The sequence below is a fragment of the Bubalus bubalis genome, chromosome 7, assembly GCF_019923935.1.
Source record: "Bubalus bubalis isolate 160015118507 breed Murrah chromosome 7, NDDB_SH_1, whole genome shotgun sequence".
In the NCBI taxonomy this organism is placed as follows: domain Eukaryota; kingdom Metazoa; phylum Chordata; class Mammalia; order Artiodactyla; family Bovidae; genus Bubalus; species Bubalus bubalis.
Window position 1 is genome coordinate 113,857,928 of NC_059163.1, and position 23,963 is coordinate 113,881,890.

At 39.5% G+C, this 23,963-nt stretch overlaps 1 protein-coding gene across 3 annotated transcripts; it reads left to right on the top strand.

Moving 5' to 3' along the window:
* Positions 1 to 13,912: 13,912 nt before the first annotated feature.
* NPY1R (neuropeptide Y receptor Y1) lies at positions 13,913 to 23,505 on the top strand. 3 transcript variants are annotated; one of them, XM_044946254.2, is made up of 4 exons: positions 13,913 to 14,382; positions 15,615 to 15,963; positions 20,503 to 21,352; positions 21,460 to 23,505. In XM_044946254.2, the coding sequence occupies exons 3-4, from the start codon at positions 20,654 to 20,656 to the stop codon at positions 21,910 to 21,912; spliced, it is 1,152 nt and encodes a 383-aa protein (XP_044802189.1). In that variant the 5' UTR covers positions 13,913 to 14,382; positions 15,615 to 15,963; positions 20,503 to 20,653; the 3' UTR covers positions 21,913 to 23,505. The 3 variants fall into 3 exon arrangements, with proteins under 3 accessions (XP_044802189.1, XP_006066892.1, XP_006066893.1); XM_006066830.4 differs by having other exon boundaries at positions 15,615 to 15,813; XM_006066831.4 differs by lacking the exon at positions 15,615 to 15,963.
* The last annotated feature ends 458 nt before the right edge of the window (positions 23,506 to 23,963 follow it).

Sequence of the window (23,963 nt, forward strand, 5' to 3'; positions counted from 1 at the left end):
TTTACCATCTGAGCCACCAGGGAAGCATTATGCAGGCTTCTCTGCCCAGATTTCCTATCTCTGGTGATGAAGATGTCTTTCTGCCTCCACAGGAAGGGAGAGGACCTGTCGCAGGAGAGATTATTTCTTGATTCCAGAGAAACAGAAAGAAGAGTCAGAGTGTCTCTCTCACACTGGTCTTTTTTTTTTTTTTTTTAAGAATTTTTTTGATCAGGACCATTTTTAGAGTCTATTGAATCTGCTATAATATTGCTTCTGTTTTACATTTTGGTTTTTTGACCAGTAGTCATGCGGATCCTAGCTCCCCCACTAGGGATCAAACCTGCACCCCCTGCACTGGAAGGCTACATCTTAACCACTGGACCACAAGGGAAGTCTCACATCGGTCATTTAAGTAACTTTAATTAGAGGTAACAAACATGCCATCTTGGCATATTTTGAGGTGGTCCACCATGAGCCCTAACACTATCTTCCAAAAACAAATACAGCTGGTCTATGCAATAAGCTTTTGTATGTTAAAAAGAAAATTGTAATTTGTTCTTTCCACAAATTTCGGGTTTTTTTCTTTTGATGATATGAACCTTTAGGTTGGAAGTAATTATTAAAGTAAAAGTAAAAGGAGCATGTCTTTGAGATGCAGATTGTGTTTAATCCACCATTTCTGTTCTCACCACACGCACAAACATGCAAGCCTCAAAAAGAGAGTCAGAATTTCTTCTTTAAATACACATTTGCCATACATCATTAGAAATCCTTTCTTTTGAAAAGAATTGTCAATTTGTAAAATTTCAACAATATGTTACATAAAGAAGAAAATATGAAGATAACTGTGCTTTTATTTTCAAATTTTCCAGGAAGGATTCAAGATGAATCATTATAATTCTGTAGAGTATAATAGTGTAATTTTGCTTCTGTTTGATGGAGTGTCATCCAAACAGAGGAAATATCAACACTATCCCTGGGAATAGATACAGTAATGTCCACCTCTGTTCTATGTATTTTTCCCACTCACTATTTGCAAAATGCTCATTTGGGAAATTAAGTTGGGTTTTATGTGTGTTACAAAATTAAACTGGCCATTTTCCAGTTTTCATGGTTCTTTATCAGTTATGGAAGGAAGCATATCTATAAAGGTAAAAGTTAAAATTGCTCAGGAACTCCTGAGACAAATTATTGAATAAGAAAACACTCCAGACAATGCCTGGGGTAACTTTTCTCTGAGGAATGTCTGCTGTTTTTATCAAAGTTATTGCTGCTTTTTAATAACAACTACCATTTGTGGAGACTAGTTACTGAAGTGTTTTGATATAATCTCAAATGATATGTGATCTCAAACATTACAGTGGCAGTAAATCAATGAAAGAAAATATTTTAGTTGTATTTTTTTCTCTGAGAATTTTTGTTATATTCACTAAGGGTAAATGTTTCTTTGTCCACTGTTTCTATCATGATAAATTTAAATCTTTAATTCTTAAAAAGTATGGAAAGGGCCATTTCTATGTATTAAACATATTTTTATGAGCTCACTGATGCATTGATTTCCTTGGAATCTAGTAGATTCAGGACTTAAGACAATGAACTAACTTATAATTGGGAAATACGTGCAATTTAACTAACAAAAGCTAGTTTTTTTAAAAAGTTACTCCAAAGTATTTGCATGCACAGAGTCGTTTTCTCAGGGAATTCAATTATAACTTTGAGGTGCTACGAGGAAACTATAAACATTTCATAGTCTTCTGATGAGCGCTGTGCTACTTAAGTAAGCAAAACTCTATCTTTCTTTTTGATGCCCTAATAATTAAAGCACTAAATATAAATCAGTGACTGATGTCAGTTTTTTTCTCAAAGTAATTTTTCATGTTAAAAATACCTACATACTTACATGTGACAAACATTCATATAGTTATATAATCACATATCACCTATGTATTTGTATATTCATCATTTGTCAAAATACCTGGATTGTAGCTAGGTTTTATTCCAAATTAATCATATGGTTTTAGACATACAATTTTATCTTTTTAGTCTTTACTTTTTTTGTCTGTAAAACAAAATATTTTGACTAGCAGATCTGGAACTCCCTTTCATTAGGCAGGAAGTTAGCTGAGAGCAAGGAGTGGTGCCCCTTCAGCTAAACATTCAATAGCCACCTAATCCCACCCCCACAAGCAATTTACTAGCCCCGCCCTAACATACCCCCATCCTAACATACCCCCATCATTACTCCAAATAGTCAGGAGGCTGGAAAAATTCCCCACAGGCCTTCTGGCAGGACTTTGCCTACTCTGGGACATGCCCACACTTCACACCATCATGTACTAAAGCAACCTTCGGTGGCCATTGGCTTTATTAACTGCTCATAAATATTCCATGAATACATACATCTAGTTATAACAGACTGAGTTATGGAAGGACATGCTAGAGTAGAGCATCTTGTTATATAACCTGCAGCTGTCAATCAAGGCTGTCAGTGAACAACTCCCTGGATTAGGCAAATGGCCATTGCCTTTAAATCTCTGTACTGCAGCTCTTCAGGGCCATTGCCTCCCTTGGCAGAACCCACCTCTCTCTTGAGGTGTTCTTCTGTTCTTTCTTTCCTTATTGTCAATAAACTTTCTTGCAACAGGTAAGAACTTAGGTTTTTTGCGTCCTTACGGAGAACTGAAGCCCATGGAGGAGGTCTCCACTAACACATTTGAACTTTGAACTCTGTTAATGCCATTAACAAGCACATATTACAAATATATGGGTAGAAGAATAGCTTATATGGATCTGCAGAAAAATTTGATGGTCATAAACATTATTTGTTTCCCCTTCATATTGGGTAAGGGGGAAGAAAAAGAAGAAAGAAATATTGTTGATACAATTTCCTGTTATTTTTGTACCTTTCTCTACCTTGCAACTGTTAATAACTCTATCAGTTCAGTTCAGTTCAGTCACTCAGTCATGTCCGACTCTTTGCAACCCCATGAATTGCAGCACGCCAGGCCTCCCTGTCCATCACCAACTCCCAGAGTTCACTCAGACTCACGTCCATCAAGTCAGTGATGCCATCCAGCCATCTCATCCTCTGTCGACCCCTTCTCCTCCTGCTCCCAATCCCTCCTAGCATCACAGTCTTTTCCAATGAATCAACTCTGCATGAGGTGGCCAAAGTACTGGACTTTCAGCTTTAGCATCGTTCCTTCCAAAGAAATCCCAGGGCTGATCTCCTTCAGAAAGGACTGGTTGGATCTCCTTGCAGTCCAAGGGACTCTCAAGAGTCTTCTCCAACACCACACTTCAAAACCATCAATTCTTCGGCGCACAGCTTTCTTCACAGTCCAACTCTCACATCCGTACATGACCACTTGAAAAACCATAGCCTTGACTAGACAGACCTTTGTTGGCAAAGTAATGTCTCTGATTTTGAATATTCTATTTAGGTTGGTCATAACTTTCCTTCCAAGGAGTAAGCGTCTTTTAATTGCATGGCTGCAGTCACCACCTGCAGTGATTTTGGAGCCCCCAGAAATAAAGTCTGACACTGTTTCCACTGTTTCCCCCTCTATTTCCCATGAAGTGATGGGACCACATGCCATGATTTTCATTTTCTGAATGTTGAGCTTTAAGCCAACTTTTTCACTCTCCACTTTCACTTTCATCAAGAGGCTTTTTAGTTCCTCTTCACTTTCTGCCATAAGGGTGTGTTATCTGCCTATCTGAGGTTATTGATATTTCTCCCGGCAATCTTGATTCCAGCTTGTGTTTCTTCCAGTCCAGCGTTTCTCATTATGTACTCTGCATATAAGTTAAATAAGCAGGGTGAGAATATACAGCCTTGACGTACTCCTTTTCCTATTTGGAACCAGTCTGTTGTTCCATGTACAGTTCTAATTGTTGCTTCCTGACCTGCATACAGATTTCTCAATAGGCAGGTCAGGTGGTCTGATATTCCCATCTCCTTCAGAATTTTCCACAGTTTATTGTGATCCACACAGTCAAAGGCTTTGGCATAGTCAATAAAGCAGAAATAGATATTTTTCTGGAACTCTCTTGCTTTTTCCATGATCCAGCGGATGTTGGCAATTTGATCTCTGGTTCCTCTGCCTTTTCTAAAACCAGCTTGAACATCTGGAAGTTCACGGTTCATGTATTGCTGAAGCCTGGCTTGGAGAATTTTGAGCATCACTTTACTAGCGTGTGAGATGAATACAATTGTGCGGTAGTTTGAGCATTCTTTGGCATTGCCTTTCTTTGGGATTGGAATGAAAACTGACATTTTCCAGTCCTGTGGCCACTGCTGAGTTTTCCCAATTTGCTGGCATATTGAGTGAAGCACTTTCACAGCATGATCTTCCAGGATTTGAAATAGCTCAACTAGAATTCCATCACCTCCACTAGCTTTGTTCGTAGTGATGCTTTCTAAGGCCCACCTGACTTCACATTCTAGGATGTCTGGCTCTAGATGAGTGATCACACATAGTGATTATCTGGGCTGTGAAGATCTTTTTTGTACAGTTCTTATGTATTCTTGCCACCTCTTCTTAATATCTTCTGCTTCTGTTAGGTCCATACCATTTCTGTCCTTTATCAAGCCCATCTTTGTATGAAATGTTCCCTTGGTATCTCTAATTTTCTTGAAGAGATCTCTAGTCTTTCCCATTCTGTTGTTTTCCTCTATTTCTTTGCATTGATCGCTGAGGAAGGCTTACTCTATAGTAATATTTAATTCGTTCTTAAAAGTAGTGGTGTTTCTTAAAGCAAATTATTCTATATCTAATTACATTATTTAAGACTTTTATTACAAAAAATATAAAAAATGAGAACATGGATTCCTTTAGAGACACAAGGTTTATCAAAAAAATTCACAAAAAGTCATATATTCTTCCCTTTTGTAGGTTAAAACTCCTCACAAAAATGTTGATAACTATCACCTCAATATTATTTTAAGATAAATTTCCATTTCTTAGTGAATTTTTACAGCTAAAATATTAAATCTAGTTTTAAGTCTAAATATAGCTTGCTATATTTAAGTGGAAATGAAAAGGAAATAGTTTATTTATTTTTGGTAAGTCAGTTTATTTTTAAGTCTTTAAAAAGGATGTTTAGAGAATGGTTCAAAGCATAAGCTCAGAATCAAAAGTGGATATGGTTGAATGCTCTTCAAAAATCCATCTGTTACCATCTTCTTACTTTTATGCTCATGGATAATCCAGCTTTTAAAAGTATATTATTCAGCAAGTAGAAAAAGTTATGAGACATTTTTGTTACTAGACATTATATTCATTTTCAAAGGCAGCGAGGTCCATTACTCAAGCCTACACTGAATGGTAAAAGCAGAATTCAACATTTAGGAAAATCAAAAAGTTTAAGAAGAATCAAGAAGAGTCTAGTAATCATATGTAAAAAAGGTATACATGTGTGATTCATATGTATAAAAATGATAATAATCATAGGTACAAATGCTAAAGATATTTTTTAATGTTTGAGATGAACAAGTGGACTTGATTTGTGATGTTCATAATTTATATAGGCCTATCCTACTTTTCATTCTTCAATCCCTCAACAAAACTGTTTTCAGTATCTTATGAAACACCAGATATTATTCTAGACTCTAAGCTTTAAGAAGTGAAAAAAAAAAAAAAAAGAGTTACTGCCTTCCAGAGATTACAGTATAGCTGTAGATCTGTGGAATATATAACTGTCTGCAATATATTGTGTTTGAAATAAACTCAGAGTGCAGTAGGAATAAAAATAGGAATATAAATACAAATTCAGACCATGGGGGCAATCTGTAGAGATGAGAGATAGATCTAGGAGAGAGCTTTGTAGTTGAGAAGATACTTGAACTGAAGTTGAAAGAATTGGTGCAAGTTAAACCAGCAGATGGAGGCGGTGGGCAAGTAAGGAGTAGGGGAGAAGACACAGAGGTGATAAACAGCACATTTGGAGACCTGAAGACAGCTCAGTTTAACCAAAGTTTGGGAAGTGGGCAGAGGATCACACTGAAAACGTTTATTCAAAAGAACACTGTTCGCACTTTTCTTGAAGGCTCTGGAGAGCAACTAGATGATTTCAGCGGAGCAGTTTTATCACTGAACTGCTGTGACAGCAGCTGGTGGCAGAAGGACCATTCTGTAGAGAACTAACTAGAGCCTGATGGATATAAAAGAACACATCTGAGAGATATCATGCTGTGAAATCAACGCCAATATGTGACCAGTTGCCAACTGACCCATCACCCTTGAGACCAGCTGAATCTAAGTGTGTGTAAGAAAGGGAAATGCCGGGAATGATCCTCAGGTTCTGGCTTGAGGGGCTGAGATGATGGCACGGGTTTGGATCATGTCCGCTAGCTGTGCAGCACGTTTGCCAAGGAGACCTGGGAGAGGTCTGCACTTCACATGGAGTACAAGACAGTCGTTGATGGCAGAGGGTATGACTATGCTTCACTGTGAAAAAAAATATAGAGTAAGAGCTCTGTTAAATGTGGGAATTTCAGAGCTGATCAAGGAAGAGACAGTAGCAGGAAAAGCATGGTGCACAAGTTTTATTTGGCTGGTCTTGAACAGGCTTGCATGACAGGGAAGTTTCTCTCAGTAAGACACCTCCCAGAGATAGCAGAATGGGCTACCACTTAGAAGGAGGATGTGACAAGGAAACCCCTGGGGAGAAGAAGAAAATAGAGAGTGGTTTAGAGACATTTAGAAAATGCCACTCACCAGCAAGATGGGGAGATTTGGGTCAGAGAGCTCTGGAGGGCAGCATTGGATGAGAGTGTTTCACTGCTGCAGGATTTGTCATTCATGGTTAGCAGATGTTGAGTGCAGTTTCTCAGAGTATATAAAGTAGGTAGGCTCTAAATAACTAAAAATATATTTATTTGGACTGTATTAAAACAATTTGATGTGTGAGAATTTGAGAGTGATGCGGTCTGGCATTGGTGTCTTGGTCTGCTATGAAGAAGTAAACAGTATGGGCACCATTTTAGGCTAATACTCAGGGGCCATCACTGGCTCATTGATATAACAGGATCCTAGGGAGAGAGACACCTAAGAAGGAGATGGAGATGCAAATCCTGGGGAAGAAGGCTGACAAACAGCAAGTAAGAAAAGAGAACTACCTGAAGTGCAGCTAGAAAAGTCAAAGGAGAATAAAAAAGTCAAAGGAGAGGATGGTCAAATGAGACAAATGCATCATAAAGAAAGTCTGAATTCTGTCCCCAGGTGTAGCCATTGGTGACACAGGCAAAAGTAGGTTCCAGTGGGCCACTTGAGGCACAGTGAGAAGACTGGAGTGAAAGGCTTCATTCCTGGAGGACTGGCCAAGACAGACACGGCAGCTAGAGAATCTCTGACAAGGGTGGACAAGGGAGAGGAGTTGTTTTTGTTTTAAGTGTTGAATTAAGAAAAGTGAGTTGTTGAACAAACTGGTGTTTTTGGTTATGTTTTTGTTGTGTAACAAGCTTCTCAGAACTTGATAGGGAAACAACAACTCATGGGATCTATGTTCATGGATTAAGTCAGTCAGCATCTCAGGAGAGGACAATGGTCATAGCTTGTCTGTGACATGGTATTTGGGGCATCATCTGGGAAAATTCAGTGGGTTGGTATGATTTAATGCTTGGAGTCTGGATCAGCTAGGCTGGAGGACCCACTGCCAAAATGAGGGCTGTGAAAGAAAATAAATACCCTGTGGTAAACAGCATTATTTCCTTCCTTTTATGGCTGAATAATATTGCCACCACATCTTTTTTAATCCACTCTTCTGTCAATGGACATTTAGTTTGCTTTCATGTCCTGGCTATTGTAATACTGCTGCAATGAGCATTGGGGTGCATGTATCTTTTTAAATTAATATTTTCTCCAGATACATGCCCAGGAGTGAGATTTCAGGATTATCTGGTAACTCTATTTTTACAACATGGATGGACCTAGAGATGATTATACTACGTGAAGAAAGGCAGACAGAGAAAGACAAATCTGATATATGAATCTTAAAATGTATGCAGATGAACTTATTTACAAATCAGAAATAGACTCACAGAAATAGAAAGTAAATTCATGGTTACCAAAGGGGAAAGAGGAGGTAGGGACAAATTAAGAGTTTGAGATTAACATATACACACTACTTGATATAAAATAGATAACCAACAAGGATCTACCATATAGAACAAGGAACTATACTAAATGTTTTGTAATAATCTATAAGGAAAAGAATCTCTCTCTATGACTCTTTGCGACCCCATGGACTATAGCCTGCCAGGCTCCTCTGTTCATGGGATTTCCCAGGCAAGAATACTGGAGTGGGTTGCCATTTCCTTCTCCAGGAGATCTTCCCAACCCAGGGATTGAACCTGTGTCTCCTACCTCTCCTGCATTGGCAGGCAGGTTCTTTACCACTAGTGACACCTGGGAAGCCCTCATAAGGAAAATAATCTCTTTCTTTCTTTCTTTATGAATATACACATAAATATAATTGAGGGCTTCCCTGATAGCTTAGTTGGTAAAGAATCCACCTGCAACACAGAAGACCCTGGTTTGATTCCTGGGTCAGGAAGATGCACTGGAGAAGGGATAGGCTATCCACTCTAGTATTCTTGGGCTTCCCTTGGGGCTCAGCTGGTAAAGAATCTGCCTGCAATGAGGGAGACCTGGGCTTGATCCCTGGGTTGGGAAGATCCCCTGGAGAAGGGAAGGCTACCCACTCCAGTATTCTGGCCTGGAGAATTCCATGGACTGTATAGTCCATGGGAGCGCAAAGAGTCGGACACGATTCAGCGACTTTTGTTTTCTTTTCTCCAACATATAACTGAATTACCTTGCTGTACACCATAAACTAACACAACATTGTAAATCAATTCTAGTTCAATTAAAAAAATACCTTAGTGGCTTTTACTCCTTTCAGAAAGAAGGGGGAGTCCACTGAGGCTGAGGGTATGAGGTAGGAGGCTGGAGGAGAAGGGTGGCAAATTGAAATAGCTTCTAAGAGGAGAGGAATTGGGAGTCCCCAAGCCTGAGAATTTCTGAGCAACATTTAAGGCTCAACTGAGATTTTGAACTTCTTGTTGCAATACTCTGCACAGTTGATTTATTTCCAGCAATATATAATGCTAGTGGAGAGTGGCAGCTATGCAGTTTCCTTGGGTAAGAAGGGTTGGGTTATACCACAGACCTTACTTGGATATAAACCTCATTCTAAATTTATTGATATGTGTACCTGAGGAAATAAAAGCTCTAGGTAGACCTTAAACAAAGGGGTGAATGAGGAATAGTTACCCTAGCAAAGTGATACCCGGGAACATTTCATACCACCTCTGTGCTCATTTGCCATATTATTTAAATGCATATAAATGAGTCTTTCTCCTATTTTGGGGAAAAACTGCCCAATCTCAAGACGGGAATTTGCTTTGCTTCATGGGGTTAAGTCTGATCTTCTGATGTGCTGTAATGAGAAGGGGTCTAATGCCAAGCCTGGGATTTCAGGGGTGGGGCGGGATGAACAGAGACTTTTGTCATGGATGATGGAAGGTCGGTGGTGGTGTTCATCCTAGCCCTTCTCTCTAGCTATACCTACTCCTGTTTGAAAGGAGATACGAAGGGAGTGGTAGTGATTACAATAAAAATGATAGTAGTACAATGACAAAGCTCTTTCCATTACACCATGTAATACATGCATAGCATTACACTTTTGCAAAATAACATTACACGTTTGTTGAATGTTTAAAGAGTGTCTAACAGGACGAAATCTGCAGAAAAATGTTCAAATATTTACCAAGTAATTTTAAGATCATTGTCATATAGAATCTATTCTGACAGAATTTTATAACAAATGCTCTAAATTTGTAGCCTATTTCCTTGAGTACATTCCCATTTCAAATCAAGAGCAAATCTATGACCAATATTTGGTTTCCTATACTACAAAGATAATTGAATTGTCTATATACTTGCATACTAACATTTTAATTAAATCAACTGTCACTTCTTTCTGTTAATTCTCTCAAAAAGATAGCCGAATAAAGTGATTGCACTGATCATTTGTACTAATCAATTTAGGCAAAGTTCTTTACCTACTATATTTTATTGATTCAAAAATGAGGACTTTAAAAAATATTTTAATATTCTGAGATTTAATTACAATTGATTGTATGTCATTTCTTTACTAGAAGCATTTTTTTGTCTTGGTGGTCCATAAAATAACATTGCAACTTACATTCTATGACATCATAGATTCAAAGAAAAGCAGTAGGTAAGTCACAGAAAGAAGGAAAAATTGGCATCTAATAATTCATAGAATAATGAACTGATTCACCAACATACTTTATAGTAAGTTCTATCCAAGTGGAATTTTCTTCTAATCAATATTACCTACATTCTAATTTTCACAGGTAGTATTAATTCCTATCAAGATTTTTCTGTTGACACAACATTGTTAGTCAACTATAGTTCAACAAAATTAAATAAAAAATATTTTTCTGAATGATGTTGTGATAATTCTCATGTATCAAGACCTGACAATATTTCAGGAACTTTAACCCTTATAGCAGAAATTCATCAGGCAGCCAATAAAGTAATTACAGTGAGTAAATTCCAGAGTGAATATAGTGGCAGACTTTTATCTAGCCAAGGAGTGAATCATGGAATTTTTAGCACCAGACCATAAAGCTCCTCCAATTTTTAAATGATAAAACTAAGATCTACAGAGGTTTAAGGTGTAGATCCTATGCTTCTGTTTAAATGGTAGAACAAGACTGTTGCCTGAGAGAACATGAGAATAAGTCACTAATTTAATTCTCCCAGTCATGATTTATAGATCTGGCTGTTGTGAAATTTCACAAGATGCAAGACATTTTCTCTCTCTAGCAAAGGTTAGGTTTTACCTAGCTTGACTATGCCAAAGCCTTTGACTGTGTGGATCACAATAAACTGTGGAAAATTCTGAAAGAGATGGGAATACCAGACCACCTGACCTGCCTCTTGAGAAACCTATATGCAGGTCAGGAAGCAACAGTTAGAACTGGACATGGAACAACAGACTGGTTCCAAATAGGAAAAGGAGTACGTCAAGGCTGTATATTGTCACCCTGCTTATTTAACTTCTATGCAGAGTACATCATGAGAAACACAGGGCTGGAAGAAGCACAAGCTGGAATCAAGATTGCTGGGAGAAATATCAGTAACCTCAGATATGCAGATGACACCACCCTTATGGCAGAAAGTGAAGAGGAACTAAAAAGCCTCTTGATGAAAGTGAAAGAGGAGAGTGAAAAAGTTGGCTTAAAGGTAAACATTCAGAAAACAAAGATCATGGCATCTGGTCCCATCACTTCATGGGAAATAGATGGGGAAACAGTGGAAACAGTGTCAGACTTGATTTTCTTGGGCTCCAAAATCACTGCAGATGATGACTGTAGTCATGAAATTAAAAGACACTTACTCCCTGGAAGAAAAGTTATGACCAACCTAGATAGCATATTGAAAAGCAGAGACATTACTTTGCCAACAAAGGTCCGTCTAGTCAAGGCTGTGGTTTTTCCAGTGGTCATGTATGGATGTGAGAGTTGAACTGTGAAGAAAGCTGAGCGCCAAAGAATTGATGGTTTTGAAGTGTGGTGTTGGAGAAGACTCTTGAGAGTCCCTTGGACTGCAAGGAGATCCAACCAGTCCATTCTGAAGGAGATCAGCCCTGGGATTTCTTTGGAAGGAATGATGCTAAAGCTGAAACTCCAGTATTTTGGCCACATCATGCAAAGAGTTGACTCATTGGAAAAGACTCTGATGCTGGGAGTGATTGGAGGCAGGAGGAGAAGGGGACAACAGAGGATGAGATGGCTGGATGGCATCACTGACTCGATGGACGTGAGTCTGAGTGAACTCTGGGAGTTGGTGATGGACAGGGAGGCCTGGCGTGCTGCGATTCATGGGGTCGCAAAGAGTCAGACACAACTGAACGACTGAACTGAACTGAACTGAACTGAATCTCAAGTAGGAAAGTACGCAACTGACTGTTCATTTAATAGCAGAAAGAAAAGAAGATCTTTAACACTCATACTTTTAAATCTTTTTGAGGAATTCATATTATTGTTTAACACATTTTCTGAGCAACTCATACTACTTTATTTCAGTTCTTCTATAAGATTACATTATAAGAAGATCTTATTATACTGTGCTTATAAATTTTTATTTCACATGTTGCAAAGAGTCTTTAGTAAATGATATTCCTAGAAAACTGTATAAATCTGTTTTCACTCAGAGTTTCAAAACCTCCCTTTGCATCATAAAATTTGAAGTGGAAAAAAGTCTTTGAGACCAACAATTTTTCAAAGATTAGTATTTGACATTAATGTCTCAAGAATGCAGCTTTATAAATTGGCTTTGGTGGGGACACTTTATAAAAAATTAAGAAGATGACTAAATACAATGGACATCGTAATTGGGCATTCTTGCAGACCTGCTTTTATTCCTGGAAAACACAGAAAAGAAAGTGTCTAATGACTCCAAATTATATTCTTAAATCTAAAATATTTGCTGATATAGCAAATTGTTTACATAAAAATGTATTCTTTTTAGAGAATTAGATTATTTTATTTGTAATTCTTTCAGCAGAGTAAAAACAGCCAATTTGATGATGAGGAGCTGGGGTAAATTTGTTTCTATGAACAGAATGTGACTTAAGGGATGGAGTAAACAGAGAGTGAATAGAAACCTAAATGAGTTATTTCTCTTTAAACAATTGAAACTCCTAAAGTGTCTTATATTTTCATCCTTAGTTTGGAAAAAAGAAAGTATATATGCCATTCTTTAATCATTAGTGGGTTTTTAAAAAATATGATAATATGTATTGTTATATTTATTACCTGATGATGGTATTTTGATTCTTGGTCATAATCCCTTTCCAACTTTATAAAAATACAGTGCTCAGTAATATATGACTGTGCCCCATGGACTGTAGCTCACCAGGCTCCTCTGTCCATGGAATTTTCCAGATAAGATTCTGGAGCAGGTTGCCATTTCCTCCTTCAGGGGATCTCAGCCCAGGGATCTAACCCATGCCTCTTTTCTCTCCTGCATTGGCAGGCGACTTCTTTACCACTAGGGCCACTTGAGAAGTCCCCTTCTAAAAATATACCTAATGACAAACATTTTAGAAACCTTTTTTGAGGGGGAGGGACTACAGAGATTATGTACAACATTATTTATATAAATAATGAGATATAATTTCTATTGAACTTTAAATAGTATTTAATGTCTAACAATTAGAAAAATAAAACTTTCCAACAAAGTTTAAGTAATTCCATTTGTCTTGGAATTTTGTTCTGTTTTTAGTTTGAAAGCAGATTGCAATCGTAGTTGTTACAGTAATAAAGCTTGTATCTATCTTCTAGGCAGTGTTCTGTATCTTTATTAGAAGACTTTTTATTATTTAACAGCTTGATTTGGAAGAAGTTGTAGTCATCTACATCAATAAACAGTGTTTGTGTGAGAGAGAGAGACAACTTTGGCTTTTCCAAGTACACTAGAACTATGTAAAACATCTGAAATCATTGTATCACAATTAGCCAGGATGGCCTTGCTCCATCAATGCACTCTATGTACATTCTATTCTTTTATTCTTTCATAGCGTTCCGCACGGTAGTAGATTAAGTACCCAGGAAACAGCACTGACTCTTTCTGACCCGCAGGAGAATGTTCCATTCCTCATGCTCCCCGAAAGGAGTAGCTCGATGCTGGGAACGCATCTGACTCACCGCGTTTTCCTAGCGGGGAAAAAAAAAAAGAAAAGAAAACCTTCAAAAAAGCTAGTCCATCTTATCTGAGATTTGCCACTTGTGCTTTTTTAAGGTCTTCTCTTTGTTCGCTGTTAAAAAAAAAAAAAAAAAACTTCTGGTCTGGCGTAAGAAACATCCGAACATCACAAGAGAGGCGAGAGACAGAAGCGGCGCAGTCGGGATGGGCTTAGTGCCCGCTTCCCCGGAGCTGGGTTTCTCTCGGCTTCCCGCACATCCTCGGCCGCGAGGTGGCACAGGCCGCCAGCGACCGCGCGCGGGCGAGACCTCAGCCCGGCGCAGCACCTCCCTGCCCGCCCCTCCGAGTGCCGAGCGCGCACCCCGGCAGGGGCGCGTGGACGGAGAGTGCGCGCGGCTCTCCGCGCTGCCTCTCGAATTCCCCCGGAGCCTCAGGCGAGACCGCGGAGAGGGTGCGGGGGGCTGCGGCGCACCCGGGCTGTCACGTGTCCGGGACTAGGTGGAGCTCAGCTTCAGGGGCGGCTCTTTCCTTCCCCACCGATCTTTAGGATTTGTGCCGGACAAACACCCGCGATCTTTCCACTCCACTCCGCTCCCTTCCGCGACCGTCCTTTTCGCTTTAATAAACGGGCCAAAAGACGGATCCAGCAGAGAGGGTAAGTTCCAAGTGTACACTTTTGAAGGGACTGACTTTTGAGAAATCTCTCACTGATGAGGTGAAGGATGAGAGAGGAAGGACAGGCTTTTGAGTCCCGAAATGAGGAGCTGCGGGCGCCCGGGCAGCCTTCGGTTCGGTCCCGCGCAGGTGGTAGCGAGATGCTCCATACCACCCGCCACACGGGACCGCTGCGATGTGGGGTAGACGCCGGTGACCCAGGTTCTGTACGGGGTTCGAGTGCCCCTCCTCCGGCCATGGTGAGACTGCGTCCTCCTTCCTTCGCTGTCTTTGGCATCTTTCGCGAGCCTCCGCGGGGCGGCTGCGGTGGGCTTTGGCGAAGGAACACGCCGCTGGGACAGCGGGAGAAGGAGGGCTTGCGAGTCCGCCTCGGCCCCGCGTTCCGCTTGTGTCGGCGGGGAGCCGCCCCGGTCCAGGTGGGCGCCCAGCGCGCTGCCTGGGTGGAGCCCTACCCCCGGGAGCCGGCCTCTCCTGTCTCACGCCGCGCACTAAGAGGCACCCTGTTCGCTACTTTCGAGTTTCCAGCATCCAACTCTTGAGCTCCTTTTACACTGGTGGTGGTGGTTGGAGCGCCACTGGGTAGGAAATTGTGGATGAACTGGAGATGGGGGTGGCCAAAGTGGTGCATTGGTCTCCAGGTAGACTGGAGAGCGGAGAATGTTTTAAGGACTGATACCAGGTTGGCTCTCTGGGTGGGTAAGATCGCCTGGGAAGGGAATGGCTGCTCACTCCAGTATTCCTGCCTGGAGAATTCAATGGACTGGGGAGCCTGGTGGGCTACAGTCCATGGGGTCGCGAAGAGTCGGATGAGACTGAGCAACTAGCACTTCCACTTTTCCGGTTGGGCCAGAGAGAACTGAGTTTGGGCTCTGCTTGTTTGTTTCCGGCCGTTGTGGATGTTTTCTGCTTCGCCAGTCTCATCGTTATTGGTAGAGACATATCCAGACAAATGGATGGCAAGTGTGTGTGTGTGTGTGTGTGTGTGTGTGTGTGTGGCGGAGAGGGAGGGGGTGGAAGTGTTAGGAATGAGGACAGTTTGGGGCAGTTCACCTAGTCACACAATATGAAAAAGGTGGGCGCGTAAGCGTGCCGACAGGAATTTTGATTTAACACATCCCATTTGTTCTTTGATAACTCAGGAAACTCTAGGGGAGGGGAAAGTGAGGGAATGTGTTTTGACATTCCTTTATTTTTTCTTTTCTTTTTTTAAAGGGCTTTCAGATTTGCCTTCCCACCAAGATCCCAGGGAAAGCATAACTTGCCAGGTGGCACACGGGCAGGGGAAGCACAGAGCTTGCCTGGCTCTGCCTGAACGGGAAAACCCAGCAACAGGGTTGCTTCCCCAGTGAGAGCAGAAAGCTGTCTGCCGGGTTGCGTTGCATACCGATGACCAAAGACCTACTGCTTTTCGGTGGGCGACTACTGCTTTATTAGTCTTTCCTTATTGTTATAAGGCAGCTGTCTGTTGAGCAAGCCCTCCCGGAAGGGGAAAAAAAAACAGAATTATGTAACTCACGTCCATGAACTAGCAATAACTTTGGTTATTAACAAAGTTAATTTGGTAAGTAACAAGGCTGATACTTCTTTTCCAAAAAACTAGGGAGTTGAGCAGCCAGTTTTGAATAAATGATAAAATGTACCTGAAGCAGGTTATGACCAGAGAGCTGTTTTCTCAGGTTGTAACAGCTCTCGGAACAGCAAACCATGAAGGCCAGTACTCTAACTGTAATGGAGAAATATTTCCATTTGGAAGGGGGCTAATTTGCCAACTGGTGATATATGTAGTGTGTCTGTTTTGTCCCAAGGAGCACGACAGCTCTATTGAGATTTAACAACCCATTGGTTTTTATTTTGTGGTGTCTTTAGGTCCCTATTTCATTTTAGAGGTGTATATTGGAATAATAAATATTAAATCATTTTCTTTTTCAAAGATGTATGTAAATTCTCAATATTGTTATTTTTGACAATTATCATCATTGAGATTATGTTTAGGTAGGCTGAAAATATACCTTTTATCTCATGCAGAACTGTTTTACACAAGTGGAATGACATGCACTTAGCAAAGGAGTCTTTTGAATACTCTAAAAAAATAGTTTTCTTTTTCCATGTAGCTAAAGTAACTTCTACTTAATAAGAAAACTGCTATTCCTCAACAGGTATGTGTAGCAAATATAATTTCAAAGGGATATACATTTCAAATATAAATTCAAAGATAATTTCAAAGACTGGAGTTTCAGTAGATTTAACCTAAATTCATCTGCAAGAAAGCTTTGTTGCCCATAAACTGTAATAATTTAATAAATGTTTGCATTATGTCCAATATGTAGTGACTTTTGTCAAAGTCAAAATAAATTTTGACTTAGCTATAGATGTAAAATAGATATAAACTGTATTTTTCTTTGTTTTCACTGCAAACATCTTGGTGCCTCCATTATCTGTGCCTGGATTAATGCACTAGCCTCTAAATGAATCTGCCTACTTCTCTCTCCTGTCTTAAGTCCTTGAAAACAACAGCTAGAGTAAGAATTTTAAAACACTATCATAGGACTTCACGTCTTTACCAGAGACTCTCCGGCGAGTCCTCCTCTCGCCTGAGACAAGTCAAAGACTGTCCCTGGAGTCGTACTCTGCAGTCTGTTTCTCCTCTGCTTACCCTCCAACTACTGCCCCATAGTCCCTCCCTTATTTGTTTCACTTCTCATCTACTCGTAGCACATACAGCCCAGTCATAAGGATTTTGGCTATGTTTTCCACGTGGGCTGCCTCCCTGAGGTGTCTGCCTGGCTCCCTCCCCCACTGCAGGGTCTTGGCTCATAGCCCTCTTCTCAAGCAGTCAGACGCCTTCCAGGCCACCCAGTAGCAATGCCCTCCCGACAATCCCAAGTCCCCTGCCTTACTTTGTTCTTCTCCACTGCACTTACTACCATCTTGTGTACTGTCTCTTTTACTGATTTATTTTTTCATGTCTTTCTCTGTCCGTAAGACTAGAAACCCAGTAAGAAGGTCACTGTTGTTTCCACGAAAACCACGTCTGACACAAAATTGTGCCCAATAAATATTTCTTGGATGAGTGAATTCTCTTTCAGAAACAATTCGTTTTTAAATTTTTCACAAAGTGGAACATCCCCCACACCTGACCTAGTAAAATGATTCTTTTAACTAGCATCCATTTTGCATGTAAAAGGACTATGATAGTGTAGACAAGGAAGTTACCTTGGAGTCCATATCAGTAAACAAAGAATGCTGGGCCATCAAGCCACCAGCCACTGCAGCTGCCCTGAACTGTGTACCCTGAGGAAATTGACACAGGAAAGAACAGGATGCTGGCCCTGACAGTATTTCAGTGAGCCCAGACTCTTATATCTTCCCATACATAGAAATGCATTAAATTCATTAACTTCAGGTGTCTTACTTTCTTTAATTAACAGTAATATTTTGATGTTCCAACTACCTGATTTTTGTTGCAAAAACTCCTATATATGCTGGCTCCTCCCTTACCTCTCTGGAGCAGTCCCTCAGAATGATTTGAGAGGGTGTCTACAGGGCTTGAGTCCTCAATGTGTCCACCAAATAAAACATAATTCTCGGCTTTTAGGTCATGCATTTTTTCTAGTCAACAATAGAATTCAGCTATTGATGTTAGTATTAACTCACATAAAAGCTTTCCATCCAAGTGTCTACTACTTCATCAGCCATTTTTATTCTAAAGCTGATATTTGCAAAGTATTATGAAATACACGTAATATCTACCTTCAAGAGATAATATTACAATTGAGAGGAGCCAATTAAGATTCAAGGGACTATATAGTGCTTTGAAAGCTGGGTAGAATTTGGATGGATGATGAGGAGCAGCAGAGGCAAAGAAGCAGAAGCTATAATGGGCTGGTGCCCTTGGTGACTGTGAAGGGACTTGCCTTCTGGGACAGGGCATGCCTTGTGGAGTGGTTAGACCAGAAGTGAGGGACAGGGTGGTGGTGTTCAAGTGTCAGGCCAGCCCAGGAAGCGCAGTGATCGCTGTGTCGCATGCTTCACTGGGTCCCGTGTGCTGACAGGGGGCCGTGCGGAGTTAAGAGGATGCAGTTTCCTGTCATGCTAGTTCTACCAGTAAAGAAAAAGTCATAACTAAGCCATAATGTTAAATACCTGAAGTATGATGAGAAATTTTCTTGAATTCCTAAGAGAGTAGCATTTAAGTGTATACACTTCTACTAGCTGTGTAAAACAGCTAGTAGGAAGTTGCTGTATAGCACAGGGAGCTCAGCCTGCTGCTCTGTTATGATCTAGAGGTGTGGATGGGGGGCGTGGGAGGGAGGCTCAAGAGGGAGACAATATATGTATACATATGACTGATTCATGTTGTTGTACAGCAAAAACCAGCACAAAATTGGAAAGCAATTATCCTCCAGTTAAAAATTGTTTTTCCTGAATTCTTAAGTTCAAAATTTCCAAATAATTTTTAGAATAGCACTTGCTTCCTCTCAGTTCATTTTCAGACACTGAGAGACACAGATATCCTCTCTCTTTGGTATTCTTGAGAGAAAAGTGTGATTCCTAGGAAGTCCAGGAGTCTTTCCAGGCTGCTGACAGAGGAGAGAGTTTCTATAACATTCACACTTGATATCATTCCACTGCCTTTCCTAGCTCTGCTAATTTCATTCTCATTACATGGTAGCAACCTTTACTTTTATTCTTCAGTTTTATAAGTTGTAATTTTATAACCTACAACACCTCATATTCTAGAAAGCAAAAGCACTCAAGGAAAGATTCAATAGTGGCACCACTTAAAAGGCAAAAGCATATTTTATTCATGAAATTTCTTATCTCCTTTTCAATGGAAGTAAATCTGCATGATTTTCTTTATTGTTCTCACAGAAGAAAGAAAAGCACTGCAATTCCCTCTTAACACAGGCACAATGGCTTGTTAATTAACATAAGAAACCCCATCTCCTATATTTACTTAATAATCTAAGGAAAATCAGAGATTTTTTTTTTTAAAGGAGATTTTAAGGTCTCCAAGACGGTTGTCTATGATTTGTTTTGTTGGTAAGAAAAGAGTATTCCTATTACAAAATGCTGTGAAAGATCAAAAGTACAACTAAAATTTACATCTCAGCCTTGTATTTGCATACAGTCTAGTGGGGAGGGAAGATATTTACATGAACAAAACCTTAGAAATCCATAGAAAGCTTCTGACATGTTAATTAAATTGTTGAATCTTTAAGTCAGAAATAACTTCAGTTACCCCAGTTGAATCCCCTACACACCATGAGAACTTTCCCAGACTTTCTAGTAGCAATTACAAATTATGTGTGGGGAACAGTTTGCAGGCAGTTTGTTCCATCTGATTAAACTCTTGTTCCTCATAAAGATGTGAAATAGTTTTAATATAATCCACTTCCCTTGGTCCTACTTCTAACTTGAGTGGACACAATGTTCTGAACCAGAAGCCATGGACCAAATGCTGCCCATTCAGATAGGAGAAGATGTGTGTATGATTCCTAGGAAGTCCTTTCTGGATTAAACATCTCCTGTTCTTTCAGCAGTCCTTCATAGGATAAAGTTTCTTGGTGGTTCACTGAATTGATCATTTTCTTAAGGTACTTGTGCCAAATAGTCCTCTCTGAAGAGCAAGCAGTTCAGTGTATGATGGGGCTATTGCTATCAATACAATTTGATAAATTTTTTAGAATAAGAGGAAGAGTTAGGTACAACTTTTTTTTGTTTTCCTTTGTCAGTTTCATATCTGTTTCAAATGTTCTAACCTGTGCATTGTTTTTTTATACGTTAATATTCCTACAATGTTTAGGAATGTGCTGATGGTCCTTTATGTAAGACTTATAGGCAGGAGATTTGTACACACTTTGCTAATGCACAGACCACTACATTTTCCTGAAACTCAATACATAAGTACATTCAGTTAAAAGTATTAGTAATGTTTTCAAATCGTTTGCACCATTTCTACTTATTTAAAAAAAGATGTATATATAGAATACATTTTGTTTATTTCAGTGTCTTCACTTTAAATTGTACTATGAGTGAGAACTTGTTGAGACTGCCCTCAATAAAATTAATAAAACAATTGGTCATTTTCTCTTTACAGATTGTTCAGTTCAAGGGAATGAAGAATTCAGAATAATTTTGATAAATGGATTTTAATATAGAGAATAAAAATAAGTTGAGTCTTTGACCTGCTTTGAAGAAACATACTGTCCATTTGTCTAAAGTCATCTATAACAGCCAAACCAGTCAAAATGAATTCAACATCATTTTCTCAGGTGGAAAATCATTCAATCTATTATAATTTTTCAGAGAAGAATTCCCGGTTTTTGGCTTTTGAAAATGATGATTGTCATCTGCCCTTGGCCATGATATTCACGTTAGCACTTGCTTATGGAGCTGTGATCATTCTTGGGGTCTCTGGAAACCTGGCTTTGATCATCATCATCTTGAAACAAAAAGAGATGAGAAATGTCACCAACATCCTGATTGTGAACCTTTCCTTCTCAGACTTGCTTGTGGCCATCATGTGTCTTCCCTTCACGTTTGTCTACACACTGATGGACCACTGGGTTTTTGGTGAGGCAATGTGCAAGTTGAACCCCTTTGTGCAGTGCGTTTCCATCACTGTGTCCATCTTCTCTCTGGTCCTTATTGCCGTGGAACGGCATCAGCTGATTATCAATCCTCGGGGTTGGAGACCAAGTAATAGACATGCATACGTAGGTATTGCTGTCATCTGGGTCCTTGCTGTGGCTTCTTCTCTGCCCTTCCTGATCTATCAAGTATTGACAGATGAGCCATTTCAAAATGTGACCCTTGATGCCTTCAAGGACAAATACGTCTGCTTTGATAAATTTCCATCAGACTCTCACCGGCTGTCTTATACCACTCTCCTCTTGGTGCTACAGTACTTTGGCCCGCTCTGTTTTATATTTATTTGCTACTTCAAGGTAGGAAAACCTTTTCCCCCTACCATTTTCATTTTTACCTTCTTTCCACAGGAGTACTCATTCAGTGAGTGGTTCTATTTGAATTCTTTATTTTTTCTCTCCTGTAGATATATGTACGCTTAAAAAGAAGAAACAGCATGATGGACAAGATGAGAGACAATAAGTACAGGTCCAGTGAAGCCAAAAGAATCAACGTCATGCTGCTGTCCATCGTGGTGGCGTTTGCCGTCTGCTGGCTGCCTCTCACCATCTTCAACACTGTGTTTGACTGGGACCATCAGATCATTGCTACCTGCAACCATAATCTGTTGTTCCTTCTCTGCCACCTCACAGCCATGATCTCCACTTGTGTCAACCCTATATTTTATGGCTTCCTGAACAAAAATTTCCAGAGAGACCTGCAGTTCTTCTTTAGCTTTTGTGATTTCCGGTCTCGGGATGACGACTATGAGACCATCGCCATGTCCACCATGCACACGGATGTTTCTAAGACATCTCTAAAGCAAGCAAGCCCAGTCGCACTTAAAAAGATCCACACTGACGATAATGAAAAAGTCTGAACCTGCCATAGCATTTGGTCCCAAATGATTGATGTCTGCTTAAAAACAAGCACAACCTGAATGGACTTTCATTACCTGTTCTCTTACAGAATGGGATTGAAATCATTTAAGGAAGACCAAGATTTTCTTGTGTTGCTTTTTACTGCTTTTGTTGTCATAATTATATCTGGAACAAAATGTGTGGGCTTTAGAATATTTTGGCCATAGTGTTGACCAGACATCTTTGAAGTGCTTTTTTGTAAACTTATGCATAGAGTAGAAAGGCTTTTATATTGTATTTATTAGAAAGAAATTTCTTTAATATATTTGTATAAACGGACTTTAGAAGCACTGTACCCGATGTTCTCTCTCCATTGAGCCACCCTGGCTCAGTGAGACTGTTGGTAGATCGGACAGTCCGGCTTAGATGAGACTGTCAATAGATTGGGCAGTCCTGTGCAGTATACACATCCCTTCAGCCTGTTACATGTGACAGCTTGCAAAAGCAGCATTCAAGATGTGAATGCCTAGTCTGAGATCGTTCAGAAGTGACTTGCATTGTTTTTGAAATTTTAAGACAGGATTTATTTTGTTCCTAATTGATTATCACTTCAGATGAAAAAATGCATTTAAAAATACTGAGTGGTGAATATCATGGGGAATTGGGTCATCCACAAGAATTAAGTGGGAAACCAGTTCCCTAACCTCAAAACTATTTTGATTCCTGACAACCAAAGGCTTTCAGAGTATAACAAGTAAATTAGTATTGCTGCATAGAGTTGGAATATATTTATTTGAATGAATGGTCAAGAGGCTTCCGTTCTTCATGGACTGTTCAGTGTTTGTCAAGCTTTCTGGCATAAATAAATATATGTAACTTTAAAGCATTTATTTCCAGCTTATAATATATATGACCACAAAGTGTATTTTCTATACATCAGTGCCTGCATAGTTACTCATTTTTAATGTTCAATGGCCATTTTTCGAAGGGCACCAAGGTGTACAGTGTTGAAAGATTGCCCACCCTGCCTAGGAGGGGTAAATATTAGAAAACTGAGGTCACTTCCTGTAGCTCATGTTAACTTATGTGAACTGTGTGCCCTGTGGAGTCTTACCAATGCACTGTGTACCAAGGCATTTTGTCACGTTAATATATTGATACTTCATTTCATGTACCCTGTAATCATTATTCTGCCTCAGAATCATTGAAAGGAGAGATATTTTAAAAAAATAAGCATATCTTTGATGTATTATACAAAATATTAAATGTGTCTGATTTTAGAAGGGCAGACATTTTCTTTACTAAAATTGTTTCTCTGTTTTCTGAACAGTCTCTTTTGTGTCTCTCTTTAGCTTCATTTTTTTTTTTTTTTCCCTTTTTGGTCCCTTGTCTTCCCTCCTGTGAAGCATCCTCTATCTGCTTGCCAATAAAGCATTTTCTACCTTGTGGTATAACCCTTGGTGGTCCAGCCTCTCTCCCTGGCTTTCTGAAGCTTAATGAAGACAGCAACTGCTTTATATGACTCTGTGTCCCAGTGTATTTAGCAAAGTGCAAGCAAGTACACAGAAGGTTTTTAAAAATTTTTCTTAAAAATGAATAAATAATGGTCCAAATCTTTCTTTCTCATTTATTATTGAATTGACTTTGCATGCTGAAATTTTATTGGACTCCTTCTCCTAAGTTCATTTTTACCACTGGTGTTTTCTCTTTTATTATATCATTTTCGTTTCTAAAATAACCAAAATGACACTTTAGAAACTTGCATGATTTGTCTTGTAAGACAAATATCAGTCTTTGCATTGAATGTTAAAATAAATTCAAATTATAGCCAAAGAATGAATTTTAGTTAGCTGAAAAAAAAATTCTAAAACCATCATTTAATGCATAATGAAAAATATCATCTTTCCTTACCAAAACCTGGAATTTGAAACTAACTGGTGTTTTCTGCTTTGGGGGACAAATGGGAGATTTTGTCTTTGTCTACTTAGGTGCTATGGAAACAAATAGCTGCTTGAGAACAGCCTGAATATGCAGGTGCTTTTTTGTCAGCACATTTGCTGAGATGCCATTT